The 20,118-nt window shown below is 40.1% G+C and overlaps 1 protein-coding gene across 5 annotated transcripts in view; it reads right to left on the bottom strand.

Annotated features, from left to right (window-relative positions):
• Positions 1–20,118, bottom strand: part of SCN8A (sodium voltage-gated channel alpha subunit 8) — a 279,033-nt gene that overhangs the window by 72,369 nt on the left and 186,546 nt on the right. For 3 of the 5 annotated variants that reach the window (XM_073613696.1, XM_073613692.1, XM_073613693.1), the window contains 7 exons: positions 17,519–17,905; positions 14,586–14,724; positions 11,259–11,497; positions 8,952–9,125; positions 7,838–8,194; positions 6,968–7,432; positions 3,358–3,475 (listed from right to left, as the gene is read on the bottom strand). In XM_073613696.1, the coding sequence (XP_073469797.1) occupies positions 3,358–3,475; positions 6,968–7,432; positions 7,838–8,194; positions 8,952–9,125; positions 11,259–11,497; positions 14,586–14,724; positions 17,519–17,905 (1,879 nt within the window). The remainder of the gene's footprint in view (positions 1–3,357; positions 3,476–6,967; positions 7,433–7,837; positions 8,195–8,951; positions 9,126–11,258; positions 11,498–14,585; positions 14,725–17,518; positions 17,906–20,118) is intronic. The other 2 variants (XM_073613695.1, XM_073613694.1) reach the window with 1 other exon arrangement.

Below are 20,118 nucleotides of genomic sequence, written 5' to 3'. Positions count from 1 at the left end.
CCCTTTTGACTTACCTTTAGAATGGGTTCACGAGCTCCGGCCATTTGATTGGTCGGAGCCGCGATGACGTCACTCCCGTGCATGTAAATAGGAGCCCCGGGCATGGCACACAGCTGTGAAGGAATGGCACGGGTATGCGGTTCCTTCAGAGCTAGAAAGAGGAAAGAGCAGAGAGAAATGACACTCGGTTCTTTGGATTCAGACGTGCTTTGATCATTTTTCATGTTAGAGGTTTACAACCACATTAACACTGACAAGGTTGCTTTCAATGGTCAGCTTTTCTTTACTAATGTAAAACCTTTATCCCAAAAGGAAAACAAGCTGTTTGCTTATAAAGTGTTAGCTGGAGTTGGGCTTTAATTTATTAGTAGAGATGGGCCGAATACTCCCCTTGTTCAGTTTACAGAAGAAGCCGAACATGAAAAATCAAAAGTGCCCATTTTGAAGGCTTATATGCAAGCAATTGGCCATAAAAGGGGTATTGGGGTCCGGGTACTGCCCTGGGGGACATGTATCAATGCAAAATTGTTTTTAAAAAATTATTGTTTTTAAAGGAGCAGTGATTTTAATGATGCTTATAGTACAACAACAAAAATGAAACATTCCTTTAAATATAGTGCCTAGTCTGCCTGTATAGTGACACATCTGTAGCATGTAGAGAACATTTTGCAGCAAAAATGAACAAGTCAAATCAAATTTAAATTGACTCATGGTTGCAATTGCTGCCACCCGCCTATTTAAAAAAATAAAGAAAAAATGGCATGGGGTACCCCCCAGTCCATACCACATGGATTTTAAGGGGAACCCACACCAAAATGTAAAAAAAACAAAAGGTGTAGGGCCCCCTCCAAAATCCATACCAGATCCATATCCGAGTACGCAGCCTGGCAAGTCAGGAAAGGGGTGGGATGAGCGAGCACCCCCCTGAACCATGCCAGGCCACATTCCCTCAACATACCTTGTCCCCATGTTGATGGGGACAAGAGTCTCTTCCCCACAACCCTGGGCTGTGGTTTGGGGGGTCTGCGGGCAGGGGGCTTATCGGAATCTGGAAGCCCCTTTTTAAAGATCTCAGCCCCCCTCCATGTGAATGAGTATAGGGTACACAGTACCCCTACCCATTCACCAAATTAAATAAAAACAGTACACAGGTTTTTGACAAATCCTTTATTAAAAATTAAAAAACAGCACCCACCGATGTAGATCCATCATCAATCATGATGCCCATTTCCACCACCGGACCCGAAAAAAAAAGCTTTGCCCACGATGAAGGCTAACTTCCAAATGCATTGACAGTTCTTAAATAGGTAAGGGGCGCTGCCACCTGATGACATCATCGACCCAGCATGCATTGATCGGTGACATCACACAGGGCGGCGCCACCAGGTGACAGAGCAGGCATTCGGTGGTTAGCCTTCATCATGGATGGAGCTTCTTTTTTTTTTCGGGTCCGGCGGTGCCATGATTGATGATGGATCAACATCAGGGCACATTGTTTTTTTATTTTTTTTACCCCAAGGAAAGAAACAAAGGCGCCACTCTAAGTGCAATAGATCACAAAGGTACAGTCATGACAGGCATGTAGGCATTTAATGCCGGTCGTCCGGGAAGTGAATGGGATCCGTTGGCTGGATGGCTGCGGTGTCTGGGAACAGGCTGCACCGGTGTTTGGTTCCTGTCTCTGGAACGCACGCTGGGAGCCACGGGGATGAGGTCACTCCCGGAATGTTTAGTCAATAGGCCACGCGTTTGCGGAGCTACATGCCTGCTTCAGGCCTCAAGAAGGCGCGTAGCTCCGCAAACGCGTCACCTATTGGCTAAGCATTCCGGAAGTGACCTCATCACCATGGCTCCCAGCGTGCGTTCCAGAGACAGGAAGTGTCAGCAAACACCGGCACAGCCTGTTCCCACTCACCGCAGCCATCCAGCCAACGGATCCCATTCGCTTCCTGGACGACCGGCATTAAATGCCTACATGCCTGTCATGACTGTACCTTTGTGAGTACTGTGTTTACAGTTGATAATAAACATCTCATTGATCTATTGCACTTAGAGCGGCGCCTTTGTTTCTTTCCCAGCCATGCCATAAGATTGCTTCTTATTCTTCATTTGGGCTGCCTTCTAATGCTGCTAATTTACAGAAACTGTATGGACTTTTTTTAAGTCAACATTTTCAATATTTCACATTTTATTGCCGCATCATTTTATCATTTGGTTTATTCTTTTACCTGGAGCAACCAGGATGGAGGCACACATTGTTTTTGGTTCCTAGCGCTCACTTTATGTTTATATGCGTTACTGTACTATGTACCCCATACTCATTCACATGGGGGGGTGAGATCTGGGGGCCCCCCTATTAAAGTGGGCTTCCAGATTTTGATAAGCTCCCTGCCCACAGACCCCCACAACCACAGCCCAGGGTTATCAGGAAGAGGCCCTTGTCCCCATCAACATGGGGAGGGCATCTGGCCTGGTATGGTATAGGAGGGGGTGCTCACTCGTCCCCCCTCTTTCCTGAGGGGGACCCCACGCCATTTTTAAGTTTAACTTTGGCATGGGGTTCCCCTTAAAATCCATACCAGACCCAAAGGGCCTGGTAAGCATAGGAGGGACCCCACGCTGTTTTTTTTCTTTTTTTTGTATTGCCGGCAATGGCTTGCAGCCACGATAATCAGTTTTAATGTCAGTTTTTTTGCAGCAGGTTCTATACACGGTATATATGTGCCACTTTACAGGCAGACTAAGGGGACCCCCAGACACTATATTTAAAGGAATTTTTCATTTTTATTGTTTCACTTTAAGCATCATTAAAATCACTACTCCTTTAAAAACAATCTTTTTTAAAAGTTTTTTTTGCATTGATACATGTCCCCTAGGGCAGTACCCTGGCCCCCATACCCTTTTTATAGTCAATAAGTTGCATATAAGCTTTAAAAGGGGGACTTTTGATTTTTCATGTTTGGGTCCCAAAAACTTTTATAGTGTTTGTGGCTCGGGTCCGAACTTTTTCTCGGTTCGGGAGTTCTGGTGCAAACCGAACTGGGGGGTTTTCGGCCCATCACTACTGGCCAGATCACCAGGTAAAAACAGAGTGAAAAAACTAAAAAAAGAAAACAAATGCAGTCACAACATCTAATGATTCGTAATCTGCAATATATTACATTTTTGACTCTGGGTTTAATACCGCTTTATACAGTAGGTTTAGGATTAACTGTGTACGGCGGGGGGAACAATACTAATGCACAGAATTACAATAGGATCATAGCACTGAAAAATAGCATTTCTTTGGTCATGTAATGACTACCAGTCGCCATTTCAAGAACATCAACATCTGGATTTTTTAAAGCCAAAACATACGATCTGTAAAGCAATTATCTGGATCCAGGTATTCTTCTGGCAGTTCTACTGGAACTTCCTCTGCTTCTGGTTTTATATCAATGGTACTTCCTTCTGAAGAACTTGTGTCATCCAGTTTCTGTGGAACAATAAGATTAAATAAAATCACCAACAATATTTAATAAAATACTTTCACACGAATTTCTCATTTCACTTTCATTAAGTTTTTATTGATGTTTCTCAGAGTACAGATTATGACACAAAAATGTATCTGGATAAAAGCAATACACTATTAATTTCCAAAACAAAATTCATCAATAGCACAAGTTTATGTTCTAACTGAAACAAGAATACTGAAATTGCTATTTTCTGCCATGTTACATCTTATGAAATAGTTCTAATCCAAAGACATCCAGCACTTCTGTATAGATCAAAAACACTCCTCTCAAGTCTTCCAACAGGTGACTATTTGCCCAAATCAGTTCAGTGTTCCAAACCAGATTTTCTGACTCAAGTAAAGAATACAGGTCCAATAAAACTTTTTTATCCACCATGTACAGTGCCTTGAAAAAGTATTCATACCCCTTGAAATTTTCCACATTTTGTCATGTTACAACCAAAAACCTAAATGTAGTTTATTGGGATTGTATGTGAAAGACCAACACAAAGTGGCACATAATTATGAAGTGGAAGGAAAATGATAAATGGTTTTCAAACTCTTTAACAAATAAATATGTGAAAGGTGTGGTGTGCATTTGTATTCAGCCCCCGTTACTCTGATACCCCTAATTAAAATCTAGTGGAACCAATTGCCTTCAGAAGTCACCTAATTAGTAAATAGAGTCCATTTGTGTGTAATTTATTCTTAGTATAAATACAGCTGTTCTGTGAAACCCTCTGCGGTTTGTTAGAGAACCTTAGTGAACAAACAGCATCATGAAGGCCATTGAACACACCAAACAGGTCAGGAATAAAGTTGTGGAGAAGTTTAAAGTAGGGTTAGGTTATAAAAAAATATCCCAAGCTTTGAGCATCTGATGGAGCACTGTTCAATCCATCATCCGAAACTGGAAAGAGTATGGCACAACTGCAAACCTACCAAGACATGGCCGTCCACCTAAACTGACAGGCCGGGCAAGGAGAGCATTAATCAGAGAAGCAGCCAAGAGGCCCATGGTAACTCTGGAGGAGCCGCAGAGATCCACAGCTCAGGTGGGAGGATCTGTCCACAGGACAACTATTAGTCGTGCACTCCACAAATCTGGCCTTTATGAAAGAGTGGCAAGAAGAAAGCCATTGTTGAAAGAAAGCCATAAGAAGTCCCATTGGCAGTTTGTGAGAAGCTATGTGGGGGACACAGCAAACATGTGGAAAAAAGGTGCTCTGGTCAGATGAGACCAAAATGTAATGTTTTGGCCTAAAAGCAAAATGCTATGTGTGGCAGAAAACTAACACTGCACATCACCCTAAACACACCATCCCCACCGTGAAACATGGTGGTGGCAGCATCATGTTGTGGGGATACTTTTCTTCAGCTGGGACTGGGAAGCTGGTCAGAGTTGATGGCAAGATGGAAGAAGCCAAATACAGGGCAATCTGAGAAGAAAGGCACAGAACTAGGTAAGCAGCCAATCGGAAAGTTTATCTTTTTATCTTTATAATAAAAACAGGGTTACAAAATTTGGTTCTATATATATTTTTTTCCACATATTCCAAACCGTGGTCTTCCTGGAGGAGGGGTTTTCCCTTGCCTCATCTCTGACTTTGCAGCAAGCAAAATCTTGCTAAAGCGCATTTGACTCATTTTTTAACTAAAGTCAACGTTTTCTGGTAAGCAGATCTTGTATTAGAGCACGTTGGGTGTTATTCTCTATTAAGTTGGTGAAAGGAGCTTTCACTTTTCTTCTTATATGGAGGAGTTCTGAACACAATTACATGCTGTTGGAGAAGTTTTTGTGACACTTTTGGGACTATTTAATAGTGCACTGTATTCTGGCCAAACAGCCAGTATCACTATTTTTCAATTGCACATTTGTATTTTTGGTGTTTGCAAATTGCACTTTATTTGGATGTAATAAGGAGTATTTTGTGGCATATTTCACATATTAATTTTATTCTATTTTGTTGCTATAGAGCGCCCTCTACACCTTACCACAACAAACATAAGTATCACTACTTAATCAGAGGAGCAGCTTATTGAGTTAGTTATAGTTCATATTTGTATTTATATTTGTTACAATTTTATATTGTTCACGAGGCTGGCACAGAGTTGATCTCCAATTTTTTTCACAATCTTAGAAGAAAACCTGTTAGAGTCTACAAAAGACTTGAAACTGGGGCAGAGGTTCACCTTCCAGGAGTACAATGACCCTAAACATACAGCCAGAGCTACAATGGAATGATTTCGATCAAAGCATATTCATGTGTTAGAATGGCCCAGTCAAAGTCCAGACCTAAATCCAATTGAGAATCTGTGGCAAGACTTGAAAATTGCTTTTTACAGACGCTCTCCATCCAATCTGACAGAGCTTGAGTTAGTTTGCAAAGAAGAATGGGCAAAAATTTCACTCTCTAGATGTGCAAAGCTGGTAGAGACATCCCCAAAAAGACTTGCAGCTGTAATTGAAGCTTAAGGTGGGTCTACAAAGTATTGACTCAGGGGGCTGAATACAAATGCACGCCCCAGTTTTCACATATTTATTTGTAAAAAAAATTGAAAACCATTTATCATTTTCCTTCCACTTCACAATTATGTGCCACTTTGTGTTGGTCTATCACATAAAATCCCAATAAAATACATTTACGTTTTTGGTTGTAACGTGACAAAAAGGGGGACATTTTAAGGGGTGTGAATACTTTTTCAAGGCACTGTATCTGCACCTTTTTCAGTAACTCTCCTTCATTCACTCTCATATGTGTCCCCAAAAAAAGAAAAACTTATATAGTGTAATACCTTCTGGTTATCAGAATAATTATCTAATAATTGTGCTCACTTGTGTGTAAAACAGCATGCTCTTCAAACCACCACATGTGTTAGTGCCATCTTCAATCTCCCCTATACCTATATTCTTACCCGAAAAATTCACCTAGCCTTCACGAATTCTGGGTGTATTTTGCTTCATTTGTTGGTTTCCTATGATTGTATACTATACCAGGCTGTCTCAGGCCTTAATACTTTATGAGTTGCTGAACGAGCATGCAGCTAGCATTGCCAAACGAAAGTCAGACAGTCCTGGTACAGCAACTTAGACCATATTCAAACATTTCCTCTGTGTTGAATTACCGCACACATTAACCTGCATTGAGTTAAGGCAACCCATTCATTTTCAATGGGAAGTCAATATACAGTACCACAATGCAGATTTGAATTGAAGGAAGGCTTATTTGCTAAAATAGGACAAAGTGTAAAAAGCAGTGCAAGGTTTTCCTCTCATTCACCCTCATGTCAGTTGAAATCCACCATCTTCTTACATCTTCAAAAGACTTCAACAATGAAATATATACATAAGAGCACCCAGCTCCTACCACATTCTAAGACCACTGTAAAGGGAATGCACTCTCATGCAGTAACTGCTTGAATATAACATTTCAACTACTACATGAGAACAGATTTTAAATTAAAAAAACTCACATCTTTACTGCCTTCTTCATCTGACGCACTGCTAAAATCCTCTGTGTTAAGATTCTCAAAATCGGACTCTCCTACCGCGATGGGCACTTTGACAGTGAGGTTTGGGTTGTTGATGAACGACATATGATCTTCATCGATAATATACTTTTCAACACTGCTACCAATACCACTAGTAGTGCCATTTCCATTCTTCTGATATTCCATATCTCGAGTGATATCAACCCCTGCATGATTTACCAAGCAGCCCCTCTTTTCATACATGTCATCTAATGGTTTCTCATCACCAGCCTTCTTCTTAAAGTGTGTTTGTATGAAGTTGTGGACATGTAGTTTAAGCCATGCAATGCCTTTTTTGATCCGAATGACAGCTATCTGGAGGTTGTTCATCTCTCCATCATCATCAGAGGCTGCCAGATTGTCAGAACTGAAAGAACTCAGTAACAAAGCAAGGAACAAATTCAACACCTACAAAAAAAACAAACATTACAGTTGATAATGTTGCATGTGTGTAAATCCAGCCTAACACAGATTTAGACAGATTTGTGAACAATATTTGAGAGAAATAGACCTTTTGTGTACATAGAAAAAGTCGTAGATCTTTGAGTTCAGCTCATGATAAATAGGGGCAAACACAAAAGGGTTGCATTTATAATTTTGCTCAGTGTATGTTTTTTGACATAGTTTTTGTTGATTTTATTCACTGTTGTGATTGAGCGCAAAACTGATTTTATTATAATTCTATAATATAGGTTGCTTAAAAATTCAGCTCGTCTATGACAAGCCTAAAATAGTTATCTACAGGATTTTTTGGCCTGTGACAAGAAACGTACATATTATAACTTACTAAGTCAAGCAGATAAAAATACTGACCACTAAGTTACCAATAACCATGACCATCATGAAGACACATAGACACATTGCTTGTCCTGCGACCTCCATGCAGTCCCACATGGTTTCAATCCATTCTCCACACAAAACACGGAAGACAATAAGGAAGGAATGGAAAAAATCGTTCATGTGCCATCTTGGTAGTACACAATCTGGATTTATTTTACAGACACAATCCTTGTAACTTTTGCCGAATAACTGCATTCCCACTACGGCAAAAATGAAGACGATAATGGCCAAGACAACGGTCAGGTTACCCAGGGCACCAACAGAGTTTCCAATGATTTTAATAAGCATGTTTAGAGTAGGCCAAGACTTGGCTAGCTTGAAGACTCTCAGCTGTTGATAAAACACAAAATATCCTATTAATAACCTGCACATAAATATAATGATTATTTAAAGTAGTTAGGTAGTAGTGGTTGTATGCGTATATGTAATTACATAATTTTTCTTATTACAACAGAAGCAAATGTGTTTTCTAAAATATATTTATGTATTGATGCAGTTTTGAGAATGGCTATGCACCATAGCTCTGAGGACTCATGCTGGCCAAACACATGACAGTCTTCAGGCAATTTCAACAATTTTTTGGTCTTTTAAACCACATTTGGGTCACAAAAATGTATCAACTAGACCAACACAACCTAACATCAACAGTACATTGAAACCAGGAATCAACTAAAGTTGTTTTTGTATCCTCTTATTTCTGTGGGTTTTTCACATGTGGCTTATTTTCCACACATTATTTTCAAGATAAACTGCAAACTAACTTTAGACTGACTACCTGTATGCAATGAAAACTACAAGAAAAAAAATATTAGTAAACAACAAGCTCTAAAGCCTAGCTTTGAGATTAAAATGACTCTGTCATGTAAGAATATAGGGGCTGCCGTTGCAGGCCTCCTTTAAAAAATGTCCTTACCAAATAAGACAGAGAGATGTATTTGAAGTTCAGTTACTCAAAAACACAATTTAGATATCACCTTCTATTGGAATGGTTACAAAAAGCTGATTATATATGAAGGAAACCTACATTCCATTGTATGATTTTATAAAATATAGGACTGAGTTTTACATTGACATCATACTGACTTACCAATCGAAAAGACCGTAACACCGAAAGGCCTTCAACATCCTGAAGAAGCATCTCAATTAAACTGAGACTCACTATAAAGCTGTCAAATATGTTCCAGCCCTCTTGAAAGTAATAGTATGGATCCATTGCAACCAGCTTCAAAAACATTTCCGCTGTAAAAATTCCAGTAAAAACCTGCAAGAAAAGGGTATAGGCCATTATATTTGTAATGTGGACATCAATTATATGCATCAGATTGTACCAGTACAATCTGATGTATATAATTTAAAGTGTAACTTTTATAAGCCACCCGCCCGCACTCCCAGTCTCAAGTGTAACTGTCCATGATCTACTGAGATCTTGGTGGCCCTACAGAGTAATGCACAACCTTCTAACAGAAGCTTTTCCGTTGGGCTTGTGCATAGGTGCTGCACTCTCCACACAGTATTGAAGGGTTGCACAGCTCAGATCTCAGCTGATTGGGGACAAGTGACCATAAGACTGGGATAAGAGTGGGGGCTTACAAAAATAGGTGTAACTTTACTAAAGTAGCAGTTACACTAATAGATTGCTTGTATAGTCCCCACATCATCCTATTGTTTAGGAATGATGCATCAGTTTTACCAATTGGTACTATTGAGTTAGGCACTTCAAATAAGCAAACAGCCACTTTTGATTTAAGGTCCATGCACACTAGGAGCAGAAAAAATGCCAGACCGTCTGGCAGAAAAAGCAGCATAAAAATGCTCATAGTAGCTCATATTGCACAGGAGTTTAGGAGAGTTTATGGGCATTTGCTTTTACAAGCGTTTTTTTCCAAAACATTCCTCACTGCCCACTTTTCATGGTACACTTGAAAACACAAACTCTCCTAAGCTATGCGTTTAGGAGCCTTTCTGATCGTTTTTTTCTGCCTGAAAGCTGCTCTCAAAAATGCGATCTAGAAGGGATTTTTTTACTGCCTCTAAACATTGTGCTAATAATATGCTTCTGGACACATAAGATAACACGGAGCTGCTTCTACAGGCAGGAGGAAAAAACACAAAACTCCTGTAGAAGCAGCGTTTTTTTAAGCCCAGTGTGCATGGACCCTTAATTTTGTTGAATTATAGAATGTAGCATATTCCCCATTAGCATCAATACAGCAATACAAAATCATTAATACACCCCAAGTGTGTTGAGCTGCTCATGCCGCAACTGCCTAAGAAATTATGACCAAAATATTCTGTGCTCATGGCCAATCCGGTATTTGGCTCTTTGTATAAATAAAATGTACTACCTAATTTTATCAAGAGCAACAGTGCAGATACTATGATTTGGTGGGCATGTGATTTTCCACAAGTGCTGCTATATTCTTGGCTGATAATTTCCAAATGCTGATTTAAAATCATTAAACAATATATGCTACTGCTTTTATTTCAGGTCAGCAAAAATACTTATTAAAACACTCTTGCTTTGTATTGCAAAAATGAAAGGATTTTAGTCCTTACACATCTTTTTTAACACTTAAAAGATTTTACACCTTTAAGCGGAGGTTTGCTTACTCACATACTGTAGCTGCTGACTTTTAATATTAGAATCATTACCTGTCCAGGAATCCAGCAATGTCAGCACCCCAGCCGATGTTTCCATTGGCTCTCAGGTGCTGCTGCCGCCATTTGTAGTAAGGGAACCCAGCAGTGAAGCCTTTCAGCTTCACAGCCGGTTCCCTATTGCGCATGCACAAAGCGTGCTGTGCTTTCTGAATGGCCAGGCAGCAGGGTAAGGAGAAGGGGGGGCTGAACTTTGAAGTGATCTCGCTACGGTGAAATCTTTTGAGAGTGGGGACAGGTACCTGTCAAAAAGGTACCCGCTGCCTCCCAAAAGGAGAGGGGGGGGGCTGATAAGTGGAGCTTCCACTTTTGGTTGGAACTCCACTTTAAAGCACATATCTGCCGAAACCTGCAACTCCACATCTAAAAGTGAAAAACGGCTAATTGCAATCTGAACTTTCGCACTTCCACCTCAGAAAAACCTTCACAATATATCCATTCTTGTAATCAATAACAAGGTACAGAGCCACTCTGATCAGCTCTCTACATTGTGTCTGTGTTCAAAGCCGTTTCATGATGGCTCAGAACACAGCCATTAATGGGCACATTGGGCCATGAGTGTTTTCTGAACCGTCATTTACTGTATAACTGGCAGTCCAGAAATATGTGTTCACTTTTCCATCATTTTTATACAATACAGTGATACAAAGATGGTTTAAACACAAATGTTTGAGGTTAATAAAGAATTAGAAACATAGTATTTTGGCCAATTTTTGGCTTCAACTAAAAATCTTACCAAGTTTCCTACAAATAATACACCTTCAAAGTGTTCAGTCATTGGATAGTGCTCCATTGCCATGAATAAAGTATTGAGGACAATACAGATGGTTATGGCCAAGTCCACAAAAGGATCCATTACGATCATGTTTACTATTGTCTTGATCCGTACCCACAGAGGGCAGCATGTCCATATCAAATAAGTGTCTGCAAACTTGTACCAACAAGGTGGACACTTCCGCTGAGACTCTTCCAGTTCTACAAACAGAATGAATATAAAGAACATTACCACAACAAAGCCAATATCACCAAAGCACTGAAAGGAGATTTATTACAATGTTTTGTCACATTTTAGGCATACAACTACATCTTTCAAAAGCAGAAAAATCTGCCTTATTTTTCAGATTCTAAACAAAAAAAAATCATATTTGTTTAAATCTGCAATATCTATATGTATGTAATTATTAAAGAGATACTTTTTTTTAAAAAGTAACAAACATGTTATACTTACCTGCTCTGTGCAGTGCTCCTGGCCCCTCCCTCCTGTTGAGTGCCCCCACAACAAGCAGCTTGCTATGGGAGCACCCAAGCTGAGCTGCAGCTCAGTGTGCCCATTCAGACACAAAGCCCTGGCACGGCCCTGCCCCTTCTCTCTCCTCATTGGCTCACTGACTTTGATTGACAGCAGCAGGAGCCAATGGCGCTTCGCTGCTGTCCCAGCCAATGAGGAGGGAGAGTCCCAGACAGCTGAGTCTCTCATGCAACATCACTGGATCGAGATGGGACTCAGGTAAGTATTAGGGGGGCTGAGGGGGGGCTGCTGCACAGAGAAGGCTTTTTTATATATTTCTATGCATTAGGACAAAAAAACCTTCTGCCTTTACAACCACTTTAATAAAACAAAAAAAGCCAACAAATGTCCTGTGATTCTTACACTATCCATCTCACCACCAAATATCTCAAATGGTATTTGTGAAGGCATCCCCTATTTTTGTATATGACCTCTTCATAAGGAATGATCTGGTTGACAGAGTGTAGCCATTGAGATATGAAAGGTGGAGAGGTTTGCATCCACCTAAGTGCTATCATTTTTCAAGCTAAAAATAAAGTTTATCTTAACAGCATTCTGGGGTATCTGGGCTACATTTCCTCATCTAAAAATCCAAGAATCTACGATGGAGGAGCTGATACACATTACTCAAGACAGGATTTCCAGGTTTACAGCAACATGGGCTAATTGGTTTGAATTTCGATCCTCTCAGCAATATCAGGAGCTTCTACAAAATTCTACCTAATTCATGCCTTATTACTTTTGACACGCCTTGTTGATACATCACACAAGCATTCTGAACTGGGGGTCTCAGATAGCGCATCCGGTAGCGACTGGAAAGGGTAGTAGGTGGTTTCCCACCCCCACTCCTAATAGGGCTTACTACTCACCCCCTTTCTTTCCTTTTCTTTTCCTTTCTTATTTTTTTTTCTTATCTTTTCTTTTCTGTTTTTCTCTAATCTCCTTTTTCTTTCCTCCTCCTTTTCTAAGGTAACAGATGGGGAGCATAGGGTGGTGGGCGGTCTCAGTGGTCTGCCCGTTCCCCCATCCCCCCCATATCATATCATATGCAATAAACAGGAATCGGGTTGGAATGGCCGGGGGGGATTCTGTGGTCCCGGTTGCTCTAACGTGGTTGAAGTTAGAGAGATATTAATGCAAGCAATGGATATGCTCTGATTCCCTTAGGGGTAACACAGGACTACATATGTCAGGCACTTAAACTGCATTTGATGTAGGAATTATGACTAAGGCATGGTCTTTGATACATAGAGATGTGTTGCAATGTTGTTTATACCCTGTTTTACTATGAAGATATCTCTTTGATGATAACTTTTGTATTACTGTTTGAAAACTTTAATAAAATCCAAGGATATTTCTGGGGAAAATGGAACTGGTGTTGAGAGCAAAGAGTAAACCAAGTCTATTACTTGTCTCCAATACCGTGATATAACTGGGCAGGTCCACATTAGATGGCCAAAGTCCGCTTCGGGTGGAGCACACTTTAAGCAGTTAGAGTTAGAGGTTTGTTGCAAAGCGAACAGTCAGGTAGGAGTAAGGAAGGTCTGGTGTAAGATAATAACAAATTAATCCAATTATATAACTGCAGGTGAGACCCAGAGGTTTAAACAGCAAGCTTCTTCCCAGTCCTCATCCATGAGAGAAGGGAATCTGCATTTGCTATCTGGACCTGACCTGTAGAGGGAATTTACTGAGCTTGGTGTGCAACAAATGGGAGTATAGGTTGGATATCAAACCTTTGGTACCCTGCAATCTCAGTATACCTGTAGGAGAATAATTAGAAATTGCACATCTGTGACTGCTGAACTTGAGGGTAAAACTGGAAAAACTTACCAACTTTAAAAAAAAAAAGTGTGAGTCAAATTACATATTCAAGCATGGTCAAATGAATGCATAACACTATTGTCATTTACATCAGAAAGGGTGAGTAAACCCCCATGTTGTCAGAATGAGGAATCAGGTAGAGAATATTATTTTTATTAAAGGTGGGGAAATATGGGCTTACCCCAGAGCATCAGCTCAGTAGGTATGTCTGTAAAACCAGAAAGTTTTTTAGCTTCCCACTGCATGGATGTCACCAGGGTTAAGTCTGCCTTTTTTCTTACACAAAGTCACAGGTTTTTATTGTGCAACCATAACAACCTTGGGCATTGTGCAGACCAGACACTTGCATCTCAACATTTAATGACAGGATAAGGAGGACATTAGGTGCTTGCACAGCATCCTTTCTTGCCCCTCCTGCATCTCTTTCTATCAGCACTGTTAGCACAGAAATGGAGAGAAACTAAGGGAGAGGAATGCTAGAATACTAGTTAGTACCAGTTTCCAGTGGAGGAATAAACCCCTCTAATTGGGTTACCCACCGGTGTGAACACTACAACAATATGTAAAACTATTAGTTCAGTTTTTTACATTTTAGAGTGCCTTATAATGTGCATAATTTTAAAGGGTGCCTTGACTGAAAAAAAGGTTGAGAAATACTGCAAATAGGTCAAGGACAACATACCATCCTAAGAAGTAAGTAAACAATTTTACAAAAAAGATGTTGACCTGCAAGCCCCATCTACCTCCTGTGTTTCATTACTGGTCACTGAGGCCACCCATCCTATGGATAGGCCAATCGTGAGATACACAATGCCCTGGTTTTCGGGCCTCTCAGAATAGTTGGGAAGCTATTGCAAGGTATGTGCAAGCATTTGAGGATATCTGAACTTCATGCATGTTGTTTGCCAACAAATTTACTTTAAATATGACACATCAAAAACTAGTTTATACCTTCCACAAGAGTCTGTGTCAGGACACTAAGGACGCTATTAGCTCTGTGTTTCTTTCCAAATGATGCATTAAGCTGGTCAATTGACACGCGAAGAGAAGACCCTGAAGGTTTCTTTTTAATCTCTACCTCTGTTGAAGGCTGTAAAATAGCATAGTTAAATTAGGAAATTATAAATTACGTTAAAATGATAACTACATACCAGTTTTGTGATTTTGTAGACCAAAGTATGAAACTACATGTTTTGTTCTCAAAATGTCCTAGAATGACACTATAATGATAGGTTGGTAAATACTAAATGAAAACTATATAACAATATTATTAAAGCTGCAGTCTGAAGACAATGTGAGACATTCTGCATTGTGACAAAAAACTTCTCTAAATCTTTCTTAAAGCTACCTTCTGAAAAAGATCTATCTTTTTTTTTATGCAGCAATGAAATACTACTAAATATGTATCATTGTAGCCTGTTATCTGTTTTTGCAATGATGAAGCATGCACATCCGTACTGTTGTATGTTTAATAATGTAATTCCTACACATTCATGTATGTGGTTTACTTAGCAAGTTTAAAGCTGACCTCTAGGTGAACAGCAAAATGCACAAATGAAATACATACACTATATTACCAAAAGTATTAGGACGCCTGGCCTTTACACACACACATGAACTTTAATGGCATCCCAGTCTTAGTCCGTAGGGTTCAATATTGAGTTGGCCCACTCTTTTCAGCTATAACACCTTTAACTCTTCTGGGAAGGCTGTCCACAAAGGTTTAGGAGTGTGGGAATGTTTGACCATTCTTTCATAAGTGCATTTGTGAGGTCAGGCACTGATGTGGACAAGAAGGCCTGGCTCGCAGTCTCCGCTCTAATTCATCCCAAAGATGTTCTGCCAGGTTGAGGTGCAGCAAAGTCAAGTTCCTCCACCCCAAACACGCTCATCCATGTCTTTATGGACCTTGTTTGTGCACTGGTGCGTAGCCATGTTAAAACAGGAAGGGGCCATCCCCAAACTGTTCCCACAAAGTTGGAAGCATGAAATTGTCCAAAATGTCTTGGTATGCTGACGCCTTAAGAGTTCCCCTTGCTGGAAAACAACCCCACACCATAATCACCCCTCCACCAATTGATTTGGACCAGTGCACAAAGCAAGGTCCATAAAGACATGGATGAGCGAGTTTGGGGTGGAGGAACTTGACTGGCCTGCACAGAGTCCAGACCTCAACCCGATAGGTCTGGACTCGAGATGAATTAGAGCAGAGACTGCGAGCCAGGCCTTCTTGTCCACATCAGTGCCTGACTTCACAAATGCGCTTCTGGAAGAATTGTCAAACATTCCCATAGACACTCCTAAACCTTGTGGACAGCCTTCCCAGAAGAGTTGAAGCTGTTATAGCTGCAAAGGGTGGGCCAAGTCAATATTAAACCTTACAGACTAAGACTGGGATGACATTAAAGTTCATGTGTGTGTAAAGGCAGGCGGCCAAATACTTTTGGTAATATAGTATATATGAATAATGGTGGCGTTGCTGCCTTTAAAATCCCACCAGAGGGGTCTTTCCTTTTTCTATAGTATATATGGAAGCTGTATTTGTGTCATTGGATTTGCATTTCTTTCCATCTAGTCCTGAGATGTACACAGCCCTGCCGGCAGTTCAGCCAGTCCCCAGACCTGATTTGTCACTACGGCAGTTTAGTTATACATCTTAGTCTTGTCTCAATCTGTGATTAGACAGTGAAGAAGAAGCAGCAGACCGATGAGCTCATCTCTATCACTCTGCTCTCTCCTACCACAGCATGAGCAGTGCAGCACAACTGTTTGGCTTCTTGTGCTGCACTTTATCCAAAGCTAGAGAAAAACACCTTGCTTTGGGTACTGCATTAAAAGCATTACGTTAAAGCCTCAAAGTTATAATTATGATTTTTTAAATAAACAATACAATCAGCTTGTATGTATGTTTATTTATTTTTCGTTAATATCCTGGCTGACTTTTTACACACAGTGGTCACATCTGAATCAATTGTGGATATGTCCTTTCAGTTCAATTCCACAGTCAGCCACTAATGAACTGACTTTGTTATACTTGTATTTTTTATAACAAACCTACAAAATGCATAAATATAGCTGTTTTTTATGCACTGTACCCAAAGTAGTAGTGTACTGTCCCTTTTCACCCTCTTGTGCTGTTGAACACATACATTTTTACTTTGAGCTTAATTTACAGGTAAATTAAACTGAATTTGTTATGTTTTGCTAATATAATTTTTGTATATGTTTAAGTGTTCCACCCGTAGTTCTTTTCGATCCCAGTTTATGTGTTTTGCATTATTTATAAGAACATGCATCATGCTATTCTTTGAATACCCATGCTAGGTTAGAGAGGGAATCATAAATGTTACAAATTAGGCTAACATGCTATCTGGATTAGGTAGATAAATAATAACACAGCTAAGAAAGAAGATATTTCAGTCACTGGGTCTTTAAAGACACAAAAGCAAACTGGAATTTAGAAACCTAATATAGCACTGAATCATCGATTATTTATTGCGCTTTCATAAGCTTTCTTGTTTCTATATAGATGCAGACAAAAAAGGCAGCGTTGAATGTTAAAGCAACAGGTACACTTTAACCATAAATTTTAATCTCATACCGAAGCAACAGTATATATTTATGAAAAAAATGTATTACGTAAATTTCCAGCATGTTTTTGTCTCCAGGTTAGACACATTAATATAGGTTAACTGAGGAAACTAAATAACATAAAATGGCTAAATAGGATATAGTAAAAGGTTTACATAAAGGTTAGAATAGTGTTAGGAAAACCAATACTCATTCCACCAGGGAAGGATCCAGTAGTATTTTTGAGGGCGGCATACAGGAAGCACGAGGGTTGACCGCCATGCCTAGACTAAACTACTTATTGACTTTCTTACGCTGTCATCAGTAGCTGCCTTATCTATTTTCACCTCAGGCAGAAGACGTCCACCAGGAATATTGGCGCCAGGACCACCAATTATTGACACCACGCCATTGCAATCCACTGCACTGCTGCGCTTCACATTCCTTCGTAGGTTTGGAAAGATGCGCGAGGACCGACTGCCCTGGCTGTATCCGCTGTTGTAACTGTTGCGTCGGTTGTGACCTCGGACTGGTAAAAATAAAGAATCTCTTCGACCTTCACTTTCCTCCACCGTGCTATGTTCATCATCCGCAAACTCATTTTCAGTCTCAGGATCTCTGAAACTTCTCCGAAAACTAAAGATGCTACTTTTGCTATTGTGCCTGGACAGGTAGGGAGAGCCTGGGATACTTAGCAAAGACTGGAATACATAGAAAAAAAAAATTGTATGAATTAAATAAGCAAAAATACAGTATGCATACTGTATATAACACATATATATATATATATATATATATATATATATATATATATATATATATATATATATATATATATATATATATCAGCCAGCTTGCCAGACAGACTAGTCACATGACACTCTCAGACACGCCCAATTACTACTCTTCCTGCCCTCACTGTTTCCAACAAAAATATAAAAGTGCAGAAATTTTTGAAGACCTCACATGTATACACAGTGCCTTGAAAAAGTATTCATACCCCTTAAAATTTTCCCCATTTGTCATGTTACAACCAAAATCGTAAGTGTATCTTATTGGAAATTTATGTGATAAACCAACACAAAGTGGCACATAATTGTGAAGTGGAGGGAAAATAATAAATGGTTTTCCAAATTATTTACAAATAAATATTTGAAAAGTGTTACGTGCATTTGTATTCAGCCCCTTTATTCTGATACCCCTAACTAAAATCTAGTGGAACCAATTGCCTTCAGAAGACACCTAATTAGTAAATAGAGTCCACCTGTGTGTAATTTAATCTCAGTATAAATATAGCTGTTCTGTGAAGTCCTGTGGAGGTTTGTTAGAGAACCTTAGAGAACAAACAGCATCATGAAGGCCAAGGAACACACAAGACAGGTCAGGGATAAAGTTGTGGAGAAGATTAAAGCAGGGTTAGGTTATAAAAAAATATCCCAAGGTTTGAATATCTCACAGAGCACTGTTCAATTCATCATTCGTAAATGGAAAGAGTATGGCACAACTACAAACCTACCAAGACATGGCCGTCCACCTAAACTGACAGGCTGGGCAAGGAGAGCATTAATCAGAAAAGCAGCCAAGATGCCCATGGTAACTCTGGAGGAGCCGCAGAGATCCACAGCCCAGGTGGGAGAATCTGTCCACAGGACAACTATTAGTCGTGCACTCCACAATCTGGCCTTTATGGAAGAGTGGCAGGAAGAAAGCCATTGTTGAAAGAAAGCCATAAGAAGTCCTATTTGTAGATTTGTAGTTTGCGATAAGCCATGTGGGGGACACAGCAAACATGTGGAAGAAGGTGCTCTGGTCAGATAAGGCTAAAATTGAACTTTTTGGCCTAAAAGCAAAACGCTGTGTGTAGCAGAAAACTAACACTGCACATCACCCTGAACACACCAACCCCACCGTGAAAAATGGTGGTGGCAGCATCATGTTGTAGGGATTGTGATTTTCTTCAGCAGGGACAGTGAAGATGGTCAGAGTTGATGGGAAGATGGATGGAGCAAAAAACAGGGCAATCGTAGAAGAAAACTTGTTAGAGTCTGCAAAAGACTTGAGACTGGGGCAGAGGTTCACCTACCAGCAGGACAACTACTCTAAACATACAGCCAGAGCTACAATGAAATGGTTTAGGTCAGAGTATATTCATTATTATACAGGATTTATATAGCGCCAACAGTTTACGCAGTGCTTTACAATATAAAAGGGAGACAATACAGTTATAATACAATAAAATACAAGAGGATCAAGAGGGCCCTGCTCAGAAGAGCTTACAATCTAATAGGGTGGGGCAGGTTGTACAAAAGTTGTAACCGTGGGGAATGAGCTGATGGAAGTGGTAAAATATTAGTTGGAGACGTGATAGGCGTTCCTGAAGAGATGTGTTTTTAGGGATCACCTGAAGGTAGCAAGAGTAGGGGATAGCCAGACAGGTTGAGGTAGCAAGTTCCAGAGGATGGAAGAGGCTCTGGAGAAATCCTGGAGATGAGCATGGGAGGAGTAGACAAAAGAGCTTGAGAGTAGGAGGTCTTGAGAAGAGCGGAGAGGACGATTTGGGTGATATTTGGAGACAAGATTGGTGATGTAGCTTGGGGCAGAGTTGTGAATGGCTTTGTATGTTATGGTTAGTATTTTGAATTGAATTTGCTGGGTAATTGGGAGCCAGTGTAGGGATTGGAGGAGAGGGTTGGCAGACACTGAGCGGTTGGTAAGGTGGATAAGTTTGATAGACTGAAGAGAGGATAGCCTATGGAGAGGCAGGCCAAGCAGGCCAATGAGAAGGGAGTTGCAATAGTCAACAAGGGAGTGAATGAGGACCTTGGTGGTTTCATTTGTTAAAAAGGGGCGAATTTTAGAGATGTTATGGAAGTTCTACCAACTTTTGACAACGATTGGACTTAAGACTGAAATG

This window comes from Aquarana catesbeiana, linkage group LG02, assembly GCF_042186555.1.
Source record: "Aquarana catesbeiana isolate 2022-GZ linkage group LG02, ASM4218655v1, whole genome shotgun sequence".
NCBI classification, from domain to species: domain Eukaryota; kingdom Metazoa; phylum Chordata; class Amphibia; order Anura; family Ranidae; genus Aquarana; species Aquarana catesbeiana.
This window is presented reverse-complemented; position numbering and strand designations above follow the sequence as displayed.